This window comes from Talpa europaea (assembly GCF_964194135.1).
Source record: "Talpa europaea genome assembly, chromosome: 4".
Taxonomy (NCBI): domain Eukaryota; kingdom Metazoa; phylum Chordata; class Mammalia; order Eulipotyphla; family Talpidae; genus Talpa; species Talpa europaea.
This window is the reverse complement of record NC_140070.1, coordinates 35918082-35930819: the sequence shown is the minus strand read 5'-3', so window position 1 is coordinate 35930819 and position 12738 is coordinate 35918082. Positions and strand designations below refer to the sequence as shown.

The 12738-nt window shown below is 38.6% G+C and overlaps 1 protein-coding gene across 6 annotated transcripts in view; it reads left to right on the top strand.

Moving 5' to 3' along the window:
- Positions 1-12738, top strand: part of UNC5D (unc-5 netrin receptor D) — a gene marked incomplete at its 5' end in the record, with an annotated part of 505865 nt that overhangs the window by 445679 nt on the left and 47448 nt on the right. For all 6 annotated transcript variants that reach the window (XM_084231868.1, XM_084231869.1, XM_084231870.1 and 3 more), the window contains one exon: positions 3841-3925. In XM_084231868.1, coding sequence (XP_084087994.1) covers positions 3841-3925 — 85 coding nt within the window. The remainder of the gene's footprint in view (positions 1-3840; positions 3926-12738) is intronic.

Here is a 12738-nt window from a genome sequence, read left to right as displayed (position 1 = left end):
TGACAGAGAGGGCGATCTCTCCTTTGATCTCTAGGCAAGGAAAACTAGGGGGTGTTCTGTATCATGGCTGAGAGGGCAAAGAACAAGTGTCATTAAACAGCAGGTTAGCACCAAGTTAGGACCATCATGGAGGGCCTTGGCAGAATTTTCTCTAGGGTAGATCTTACCAACCTCTCCAAATTGAACATTTTATCTTGTAAAATGAAATCTGTAACAGGACTAGTCTGATGCTACCATCCCAGCTAACTGAAATGCTAGTAGCTTAGTGATTTGAGACTGCAATTTATTTCCAGTTAATGAATGCTGTCTCATTCTTCTACATCAGTCACTTCCTTAAAAACTTTTTTCACACAAATGATCCTCAGAGGCAGCCCTAATAATGATTTTGTTTTCTACATTTCCAATTCTCTAAATCATCCTTGGTCATTGTTTTAAGACTTGGTAAAGATCTTCATTTAAATATGTATGAATGTCAATGTGTGATGTAATCCTCCCTGGCAGATAGGAGACTTTACTGTTGAACAAGGGAGTCATTACAAAGTACCCTTCTTGTAAAAACCTAAATACTGGGAACTGTGGGTTCCAGAAAAAAGAAATAGTACAAGACACTGAGTCTTGCTGCCATTTCAGCGAGACTAAGCTATACACACCTGAATCATAAAAGCTCATTGCACATTGATATTTTATGCATGGGCTAGATGCATAACCCTCCACTCTCTTATTTTGGCACTAAGGAGGCTCTCTGGATAGTTATTGGTTGAATAACTTCTCATCTTCATTTGTTAAGAGTGTGTATATGTGTTTGTTTATGCATATGTGGAGGAAATGCCAAGATCATCCTATTCTTTGGGTATATTTGTTTAACATTCATCCAGGAGTGTGAGATGAAAGATTTTTCTATTTCTTCCCTTCTGAGTTGAGAAGCACGTGTGGTGAAAACTCAAAGTTCTGATGACAATGATTCCCAAACAGTTACTTTGTGAAGGGGCATGCTCTAAGCTAACATGAAGCCCCAAACAGGATTGGAGTTGTTCACCGGGAATGAGTTTAATGAAAAATAAGTGTGGGGAATTGAAACATATGTTCTGTTATTTGCCTAACATAAATGTAAAATATGCCCTAAGGAGATAAAATATAAAGAAGCAAGGCACAGAAATTAGATTGTTCAAATGACATCCATCCCAAATAATTGAATGGTACCTGACAATAAAGATTTGGGTGACCCACACTATAGAAATCATTTATTATGTAAAATATGCAACAAGAAACTCAGGTGGTGCTGTTGTCATATCAAAAGGCTGTCGGGGCAGCAGGTAGAGTTTAGGGGAGAATACATTTCTAAAATGAGTTTCTTTAGAGGACCATGAACAGAAAGATGCTCCACAGTGCCTTTCAGTCTTCATAAAATATACCACCACCAATACTACCACACCCTATTCCCTTCCCCACACACACAAATACACCCCTTGCCTCTATGTTTGCCTACTTTCAGACTTCACACACAATTTGCAAACTTGGGCTGGGGAAGAGTAATCTTACAATGTCTTATAGGAAAATGAAATAATTTAAAATGATGAGGATTCTTTAGATTCAGATCAAATTTAGGTGTATTATGAATAACTTTTTTAATCTAAATGCAGGGAATTAAATGGACTTGAAAGGGATGAATGTGACCTGTTCTACAGACAGCATTTCTCAGAAGTCACTCATACTTATTCTGATTCGGGCTGAGAGTTGACCAGCTGGTCCTGATCTACAGAATACAGCCTGTCTCAAAGCCTAGTTTTGATTTTATTAAAGAGTTTTGAATCATATTCATATATTCATTTTTCAGTTTTTGGAGTGCCAGGCCTTGTTCAAGGTGTTATCCACGTAACACAGCATTACTACCTCTTTATTGTTGCTAGGCAGTTTATGATTTCCTCTATTTGAAGGTTTAGAAGAGGCAAACTAATCTAATGTGAGAAAGAAAATAGCTGGTTTTGGGGGTTGGCAGTTGAGGGATTGCCTTCTACAGGGCACAAGGAAACTTTTTGATGGTAGAAATGTTCTACAACTGAAGGCAATGAGTTTCATGTGAAAAGTCTACATTTTCCAAAAACTCAGTCTGTACACTTGAAGTGGGTACATTCCATTGCATGTGACTTTTACATCAATAAAGGAAAACACAGGAAAAGAAAAACGGGAGTACAATAAAGTGATTGCTATGGGTTAATGGCCTAAGATGGCCCAGTGGCAGCTTCCTGCACTTCTGTGTTGAAGGAAGGACTGAATGTCTCTGTTGTCCTAGAGTGTCTTACAGAGAGGTAACAGAGAAAGTTCTCTATCACACTATGGATACGTATCCCCCAGGTTGACATCCTGTGTATTATGACATCTGCTCAACAGCAGGGGAGGATATAATGAAGGCCACTTCATTTAGCAACTACCTTTAAGGAAGAATAGGAAATGATAGGCATAGCCTGGTCAGATGCCCTTAAGTATGGCAATTGCAGTTCCTCTACTATTGATGTTAAGGTCCAGAATATAAATGGATACCATTGCTGAAAAGCTCTAAGCAAGATTTGCATGTGCCTCATTCTTAGTACTAGTGAAAGGTACTCATGCTAACTAGCATATTACTATATATAATATAGTATGTATATATATTATACATGTGCTTCTATTATATGTACTATAGTACATATATACTACATATATGTACTTCTGTATATAGTACACATATATATAATGAACATATATAATGCTCATAAGTGTGAATCACAAATAACTTGTTTTGCAATGTGTCTTGCATTCCTTGATTCCATAGCAAGCTAACAGGTACACAGAAGGATATCAGTAAAGCCATCTCTAGATTTAAATTATCAGAAACCTGAAAGGTTTCTGTGTGGCTACATTAGCGCTAATGAAAGGAAAAGTTGAAAGTTGTACTATTCAAAGAAAAAGAGGATGCCCTGAGATTTTATTTTGGAAGGATCTTACTGTGTCTCCATTTCATTTCTATTTATAAATAAGAAGCTACATTAAAGAGAATCTCTGCCCTTTCTAGACTCTTTTCTCTTGGTCAGAGTGAAATATTTACTTCACAGCATTCAAGATGAGAGTGTGGACGTTTCAAATGAATGCATTGCGATGTGCTTTGCTATGCTTTCTCTCCCTGCATAATACGATTTTATTGAAGTAAGGCTACTGGGTTTTCTTTTTCAATTTGACATTGGCATAAATATGGTAAAATCACCTTTAACCTTTTCTAGCTTCTGTTTACAAAGAGAGGACTAAATAGAAGGAATGTAAGAATGATCTGTAAGCTTCCTAAGATTCTCAATGTTGTTATTCTTTCTTGACAAAATAGATCATTCTATTAACTGCCTCCCAGATTTACTTCCAGATGCACAATTTGTAAGATAATTTGGTATGAAGCTCTAGCATCATCCCAGATACCCTTTCAGGAAACCTATGGGAAGAGACACAATAGAGAAATACTTAAAATTTTGAAGTAGGTTAGCTGATACATCATTACACTCTTTATGTTCTCAGATATATTTAATATTGCCAGGTCTCAGGACACACAATCTTGTAAGATAATTAAACAAATGCTAGGAAAATATTACAGGAAAAAAAAACTAGTTTGAGTGCAGTTGAGAAATATATCCTTTTGTTGTTGTTGTTAAGAAGTGATGTTTTCTCTGTTATTATCTTGGATTTTATAAAACTTCCAAAGATCATGATTTCATAAATTGCTAGGAGGACCTTTTTTATGAGCATCTGTGCGGAACTCAAGTGTTTCAAGGTAATTGGGAAATCTTTGAATAAACTTTTTTTTTTTTTTTTCTGATTTAGGAGTGAGTTTGCTCATACCACACGGCGCCATCCCGGAGGAGAACTCTTGGGAGATTTATATGTCCATCAACCAAGGTGAACCCAGGTGAGAGACAGAAGGATAGCATATAAACATGACACCTAAATATGGAATGCAGCTCCTCCAGGAAGTCTGAAGTTATTAAAATTATATGACATGGAGATTGTGTAAGGCGAGAGTGAGCTACTTGACTATAGAGAAGGAAAACTCTCTTGCAAAAGTATTGGCTTGAATGAAAAACACAGCTCTGCCTTATTAGATATAACTAACCTAAGTTATCTCACCGACCAATAAATACAAAATAGTGATTCCCAGGCAAGTCATAAGCACATACTCCATAAATGTTCACTAAATCACAGTCTTGCAACAGAGTGCCTGGAGGCACTCTTAGATCCTAGGCATTATTCAAATGCAGAGAATGCTTGACCTGTGACTTTGTAAGGGCAATAGAAGACCAGACATAAGCTGAGAGACCTTTTCTTAGGCAGCTTTCCTCAATGTAAAAACAGTCTACACTTAATAGCTTTCAGATCTGACAGGCTTTAGCAGCATTCAATCTAATTACATGAACAAATATACAAATCTTGTTACATACTCTTAATGAAAGCAGTTGGTTATTTTCTTAGCACAACTATACTATTTGCGGAAATGTGGCCTTCCTCCACACAAGATAAACCTAACTCTGCTTTCGAAAGCAATTTCTCTCATAAACTGGATATATACCTCTGGCATTTTCAGTCACAACATCTTGGTTATTTTAGAATAGATTTTTTTTGTTGTTGTTGTTAGCAAAGAACACGTGAAGGAAAGACACTGAAAGAAAAAACAGCCAGAAAACAGATGGTTCGAAAAGATGTTGATAGTCATTTCCATAAAAGGATTTGTTGGTGCCCAATGGTTTTAATTTTCTGTTCTTGGGGCTTGAAAGGAATGTAAGGAAAGTTGCTAGTTGGCTGCTGGTGAGTCTCTTAGTGGATCTGCATGTGGGCTGTGCTGTTTCATGTTATTTCCTTAGTATTATTGAGCTACCTCTTTACCTATGTACCTGGAAGATAGGGCAAACTGAGGCTCAGAGATTTTTGAAAGGTTTACTCAAAAATCTTAGTTAAGCAGACCTAAAAATGGCATTTGCAGGATGAGAGTTACCATTTTTTTTTTAATCCCTCTGATTTATAGAAACATAACTGCTTAATATTGAGGTTATGGTCAACTATACATTTGCTTATAAACACATGATCTTGCAAACATCTAGAAGGAGGCAGAATCCAGTCAGCCATATCTAAATCTGACGTCCTGGATACCACCACCTCTGCATGCTCCCCCCGTCATCACTAATTGATCCACTGTATCTATGTCTAGACATAGTATCTGTCCCCTTCTCATTATGTGAGAGCCCACCAGAGCTGTTCACATTTCAAAGGCATCTAATTTACAACTTACCTCAGCCCCAATCTCTTACAGAAGCTGCTTAGAAAGGTCGGAACTAGAAAGTGCCAAAGGACATCAGGTATATAAAGACTTCGATGACTGAGACAGATTGCAGTAGTCAAATAAGAGAAAGTCATAAAAACTCACCAGAATCCACATATCTTAAAAGACAAATTTGACTTGATGCAGCCATCCCCTGGACCACTTCTAGCTTTTCATGTTCCCTGTTAACCAACTGCTTCAACCACCTGAATCTCAGGTGCAAGATTATTATGGTTCCCGAGGAAAGTAGGGAGAAACAGAAACAGTTCAATCAAGACTTCAGATATCTGAGCACTGTACTTCCTTGTCTAGTAAATGGAGGAGAAAATAAAATTGTTGAAGGCACACACACCTTTTTAGGTTGTTCTAACCTTTCACATGTCCCTGTCTCTCAAGGAATTGACTGCTACTGGGCTCTGGCCCATTTAGCTTCCTCAGAAGTCCTCACTTGCCTTTGAGCAGCACCAAACTACTGCCAAAACATTAAAATAGAAAAGGTCTTACTGCTTTTTTAAGTTCAGGTGAATTTCTTTCCATCTCTTCTTGGATCCAAGTTCTTCAACTTTGAATCCAGTCATTAATCTGGAGTTCATTTATGTAGCTATTTAGAGGCATCCTGTGTTTGAAATATCAGCTGAAAGCCCATTTTCATCTTGTGCTGTCATTCTGAACTTGTGCTCAGAATAAGGTCAATCTTCCTCAAATTCAAAGAGCTGGAGCAACACTGCTGCCCTTCATTTTTGCCTCCACACACAGAGAAGTACAGTGGGATCCTCCAAACATCATCTTTCATTTTCCCCATCGGTAATGCACTTTGGTTACTCCTTTCTGGGTTCCACCCTGGTGTAGCTGGATAATGATTTAGTGGAACTGTAATTGATATCACTGATCCACATTCTGTACCCAGTTCCCAGGGACATGGCTATATGGAATGAACCACAGATTTCAAATAACTCACTGTGTTCAAATAGTGTCAGGTTGTTATATTTTGATGCCATTTTAAGTGAGGTTGCTCATTGTCTGAAGGTACCCCATCTCCTTTGTGAGATCTATGTGCATTCCTAGAAGTTTCTAGGAGGACATTCTATACTTAATGCAAAGTGACATGTCGTCACTCAATATCCCTACTCTGTTGACACTTTCAGACTGGACCAGCCATCTTAATGAATCTTTTCAACCTGCTCCAGCAGTCTAGAACTTTGGTTGGTACAATGCTTAAGAAAATTTCCCTGCCTATTTTTTGTACATATATACTTAATTGGGTTGCTAGAAGTGGGGGGGAGCTTTGCATCCTAGAAAAAGTAACAATTACATTCCTATATTTCAGTGTAATTTGCAAAGTGATTTAATGTACATTTGACTCCAAATCTACCCCAGGTTTTGCCACAGACAGAAGCAGTGGGGAGTTTCATGCACCAAGGATCACTCACTCACAAAGCAGAGGACACTGAGTACTATCACCAAAAAGGAACTAGACACATCCCCCACCCAAGGGCAATGGCAAGAAATTGTAGCTGCCAGAGTATTTGCTGAAGCCCTTGGGCTCCTCCTGGATCAAGGATATTTACACAGCAAACATAATGCCAAAAGTTGCATCCTTTATTACAAACCCCCATGGTGGGGAGGAAACCATTCTCCCCAAAGCTAGTCTCTTTTCTCAGACTTTAATTTGAAAAACTCTTGGTTTGTCTGATTTTTTGGGGGGTGGAGGGATTAGGGGAGGGTGGTTTGCAAGTCTTCATCCTTTCTAATCAGGTTTTAATACAATTTTTATAAAATTAAGGTATTTAAACAAGGAAATTAAAAAAAATCAACTGTCTCAGATTCCACAGGCATTATAATAAGAAAATGATATTGATGTTGCACTATCTTCCCACTATGCATCTCCCAGCTCTCTTTCTGCAACCCTCCCCTTGCAGTGGTTAGAGAGTAAAGAACTGGACCAGAAAATTATTAGATGGAGTTTTCTTCTGAGAAGCAATAAAATGAAACCAAAGGCAAACATTCATTTCTTTTTCCAATTACATTGTCATGTGGATATTCCTGACCAAATGGTTAGACTAGAATTGGAAATCTAAGTAATCTTCTTGAAGAATTTACAAAAGCACACTTATTTTGCAATTTGGAATCACATGGGATATTTCATTTCTTTCTTGCTATCAAATAGTGTGGTCTGCCCAGTGGCTACATCATCTTGGGGTGCAGATCGGGAAGGTAATTAGGTGATCTTATGAAACATTATTTAAGGTGTTTAAGGTGCAGTGGTTTTAATAGCAAAGTATAAAATAAGATCAATACAAGACTAGGAAGATAGAAGCAGCAGCTCTGGGCGATGGAAGCAAGAAGGTAGACTGTTTTCCAGAAGAGTTGTAGCTGAACCTTGCAGTATAGGCTCCTCCTGTAGAAGGGCTTCATGTGACTTTTGCTCTACAGCAGCAAGGGCAACACCCACATTACAGAATCATAAATATGCACACACACATTGGCTTCCCTCTGCCATTGTGCCTAATAGAGGACCTAAGCACAGACATGTGCTCAGACTGTCCAGGAACACCTCATTGCAGAAGAATGTGAACAAAATGTGTCTGTATCATTATGCTCATCAAAATGGAGTTCTAATGAAACAAATCAGTAGTGAATTATTCTTTATGTCAAAGCACACATCTGATCATTCTAAAATATCTTATTTGAATAAAATGAAACTGCTACATTTTTCCTGGGGCATCTGAAGGCTGATTTTTTAGAAGGCAAGAGATCCCTGCCAACCAGGCTACTGCAGTTAGTGTCATGGTCCCTGTCAAAATCTTGTCTCTTGGACGCCAAATAAGAGCACCTGCCTTCAGCTCTACCCTGACACCAGGTGACCTCAGGACAGTTCCAGAGGGGAGCCATCCTGACTACAAACGTCTGGCCTGCTCTGCATCTCTGTTCACCTTCTCCAGCTTGAAGGATTAAGTTTTGTCTCAAGTCATCTCCCAGCTCAGGCTAAATATACTGCATTTGAGTATATTTGGTGTAGAGGCAATGTAGATATTTCTAGAATCATTTTCACAGTTGATATTATGAGCTAAATTCAGTTAATAATTATTAAGTGCTAAATGTATTCAGTATCATGGGCCAAGATGAATAGGATCTCTTACACCTTAGATTATCTCTGGTGGAGGTGAGGGTTGGAGGAGGCAGGTTGTCCATATGTATTAGGATGGTGTTTGAGGACACAGTGAACTTTTTCTGTAATTTTTTGAAATTGACAGAGCTCCAAGCTGACTAGGAAAACAAACAAACAAACAAACATAGAACTTAGTAACCCAACACCTTAATTTCAGGTATTTGCCAATTACCTTGCCACAGCTCATGTTGCTGCCTCCCTCAGGGCCTGCTGAGAAGCATCATTTTGTCAGAATGGCCACTCCCCCAGCCACTCATACAATGCTCCCTCCCTCTCCCTACTGACAAAAGAATGGGATTTGAAGAAAAGTGACATCTTGGAAGAGTACACTTTAAAAAAATGTGTTCCTGCCAGAGAGTAACCTTAAGAGAATTACTAATAAAATGTGCGTCATCTGCAGGAAGTGAACCATGATCCTTAATTTTCTCCTCCTTCCTTTGTTCACTTTATTCCATGCTACTGGGGAGTGGGAGTGAGTGAGGGGGTTGTTGAGAAGAGAGAGCATGCTGTTAAAGCCAAGTAGAAAGAGAGGTAAACAGTACTTCCATAATTTCCACGTCCCTATATATCCCAAGAGATAGAGAAGATGAACTCTAGTCAGGAACTGGGACCAGACAGGTGAAATGAAAAACAGATTTGCCAGCAGCCACTTCAATGTGAGGCTCAGAGGGCAGAGGCAGGTGTGGTGAGCTGAGAACTAGTCAGCAGATGGACCTGAAACCCACATGTAATTACAGATGCTCAGGGGCAACTCTTTGCCATCCAGTCACCTGCACCCTCTGTCAGTGAGTACTTCTAGAGTCATGGACCATCTATACTTAATCCATTAACAATTATCTTAAGATAACAAGTCATCAGGATGCAGAAACATTAATTCCAAAGAGCACCTGAACCCCTATGTTTATAGCAGCACTATTTACAATAGCTAAGCTTTGGAAACAGCCCAAATGCCCAAAAATAGATGACTGGATCAAGAAGATGTGGTACATATACACAATGGAATATTACTCAGCAGTCAAAAAAGATAAACACATGCAATTTGCAGCAACATGGATGGAACTGGAAGGGCTCATGCTCAGCGAAATAAGCCAGAAAGAAAAAGAAAAATACCGGATGGTCTCACTCATAGTAGAAATCTAGAAAACCTAAATAAGGGACCAGGAAAAAGAATAACTATAAGAAAGAAAAAATCAAAATCAACAAACAATTATGAACCAGAGACACACTATGAGGGTAGAGGGTGGGAAAAGGAGGGATTTGGGTCAAAATAAGGGGGTTGCAATTGTATGGGGAATATAAAAATAAAATTAAAAAATGATAACAAGTCATCCAAGATAAAGATGGCCATATTACCATAGGTAGTTAAAGAGAAAATGTGGTTTTCCTTCTCTTTCTGCCACAATATCATAGGTGTAATCTCATGGAGGAAGGCCTATACAAGGGAGCACACGGCCTGTTCCCTCCTCTCCAGTCCAAGAATCTAGAGCCTCATGTGCAAATGTGCACTTGCATGAGTGTGCACACATGTGTCTGTGTGCATGAATGCTGGGGCTGGGGTTGGAATTTTGAGCCAGATTAAGAATCAAGTTTTTAAATGAAAAAAAAAAAAATGAATCCTAAACAAGATATTAAACTGTTTTGATGACTAAATGTTATACTAAAATGTTATAGAATCACAATGAAAGGTCTTCAAGGGATCTTGGTACTATGGACAGTTCCACTAAGCACAATTATTAGCAATTACTAAAATAATTACAACCACTTAATAGCACAATAAAGTAAACCCAGTTACTTAAATGAATAATTATACCATAATGTGATACATGTGGTGACAAAGACACACAAATGTTCACTATTAATGAGGGATAAACCCTATCTAAAGGATCAGGGGAAGTTTCATGGAGGAAGTAACATTTGACTCAAAGAGAATATTATGTTCAAAAGGCACAGATCTATAAATAGCATTGTGTCTTGGAACTAAGAAAATCAGAACAAAATATGGTAGAAGAATGTAAGGAAAAGGTTTTAAAAAATAAGCAAGGACAACACCATGTAGAGTACTTTTGCCTCCTAGAGAAAATTAAAATTTGTTAGTGACTAGGGATTGATGAGGCTTAAAAATTAGGAGACCTGAGCATATTCACATTTTAGATATATAATCCTCCACTTCATGTTCACTGTCTGCCCAAGTTCAAGTCTTCATCCTGCCAGGGCTTTCTGTGAGTACATTGAACATGTGCCTCATATTGCCTGGCACAATTATTTATAGTGCCCCTTTTCACCCTCGAAAGTATGTCAATTTGTACAGTAAATTATAGTCACTCTACTTTGGAGTGGCCTTGTTTCTAGTTGTGAACATTTTAAATCCTTTCTCTAATCCTACATTGCTGTCGGTAGGAAGTTTTGAAAGAGATTTGGGGAGGAACTCAGAGAGAGAGAGAGAGAGTAAGAGAGAGAGTGTGTGTGTGTGTGTTAATGTGGTGAAAGAGATGAAGGAGTGGAAGATAATTCCCAGAATAGTGACTTGGGAACTGATGATTAATTAGTAGGGAGACATTTGCCAGCAGAGGGTCACCTGAGAGTTTGTCATAGTTGCTCCAGGAGCAACTTTGGGTTTATTTCCTGGGAATAAATACAGGTCTGTCTTTGACTTACAAAAGGAGGGGTAGGAAGAACACTGATTAAAGAAAAACTAAAAAAAAATAAAGGCTAATATAATTTATAACCAAGAAAAACGATGACTGCTAAATCAAATGACATTGGAACTAAAACTAACAGCAAGACTTCACCATCTTGGGAAGAGACTATGCTTGCTGCTTTCCCTCACACAAAGAAAAACCTGCTGGCTTCCTTTGTTTTCTTTGCCTTCCTAGCTAGATAAGAAGCTGCCAATCCTGGTGTTCACTGAAGTGAATTGATCATGTATATAACTTGTCAGGAAAGTATTGCCCACCTAGGGGTTGGCATCCCATGAGAAAGAATTATCAGAAGTGAGATGGTGTAGTAAAGTGATAAGAACACAAGGAGGCAGAAGATCTGAGTTCTAATCCCCCTTGCTACTTATAGACTGTATGACCATTTCTTTCTCTAGGCCTCAATTTTATCTTCTATCAATTTTGTCTATTAACTGCATTCTAGGATTTTAGCGAAGGCGACAAAATGACTTTATACCCTTAGCTAGCATATGGGAAGTCCTGTGTGCAAACCACTACAATATGGTTTGGATTGATGGCAACATCAAAAAACCAGAAACTGCAGGTGGGGCTAGAAATGGTAAACACAGTCACTAAGCCAGCTCTAGAAGTGAAAAATCCAACAGCTGTAGCAAGCATCAGACTGCTATAGGAAGTATCCAGAGGCACAGAGCAGAGGTGGGATATGGAGATGGAGGACCCTTGCAGAAAAATCACTGGTCCTTACATATAAGCCTAATCATACCCTAGAAGTAATTAATTTATCAATAGATAACAATTCCACAAAGGAATGAACCCTCCCCAAATGAACACTATCAGCAGCCCTCCTGCCTATGATTATGCAGGTGTTTCTTTTCATAAACCCCTTCCCTTTACAAAACAGCAGCAGCCACTCTTCCTGCCCACTTGTGTCTGTGCAAGCATCTTCTCCCTTTTTTTTTGAAATATAGTGAACTTGCCCTTTGGATATAATCAAAAAAATTAAAGTCAAGAACCTTGTGAAGGCATAAAGGACTCCTTATGCCAGGTCCTCTGCATCCACCTCCACATCTCATAACATTCTGGCCTATGATTTATACCTTAAAGGTACAATGTATGGATCCAAATTTAAAGTCTCTGTGAGCTTACAATATGAAGTGATTGCAGTGGCCCAGAAGAGTCTTTGATTAAAGATGCAATGGACAAGATAACAATGGTTTGTGGATGTTAAGAGAAATGAATGGAAAAGTGTGCTCCAGGTGAGTTGGTATGTAGGTATTTAGAGATCAATGACCTGTCTAGTTGGGCAGGTGGTGTATGCCACCTTGAACAAGCTTTAAGACTATTCACTTTGCCAGACTTTTCTTGGTAGTGATGGAGAGAAACACATTGTGTTTCTGTTGAATGGTGCTTCATGGATTTGGATCCAGTTTATTGCTTTGAGTTTTAGAAAATTTAATGGGAAGTATCAAACTGATAGCACATACCTTTCCCTCTGAGGAGATCTGGCATTAATTAATTCTATAACAGCCACAGGGAACTGCTGAGGAGATACGTTCCCTAAGTAA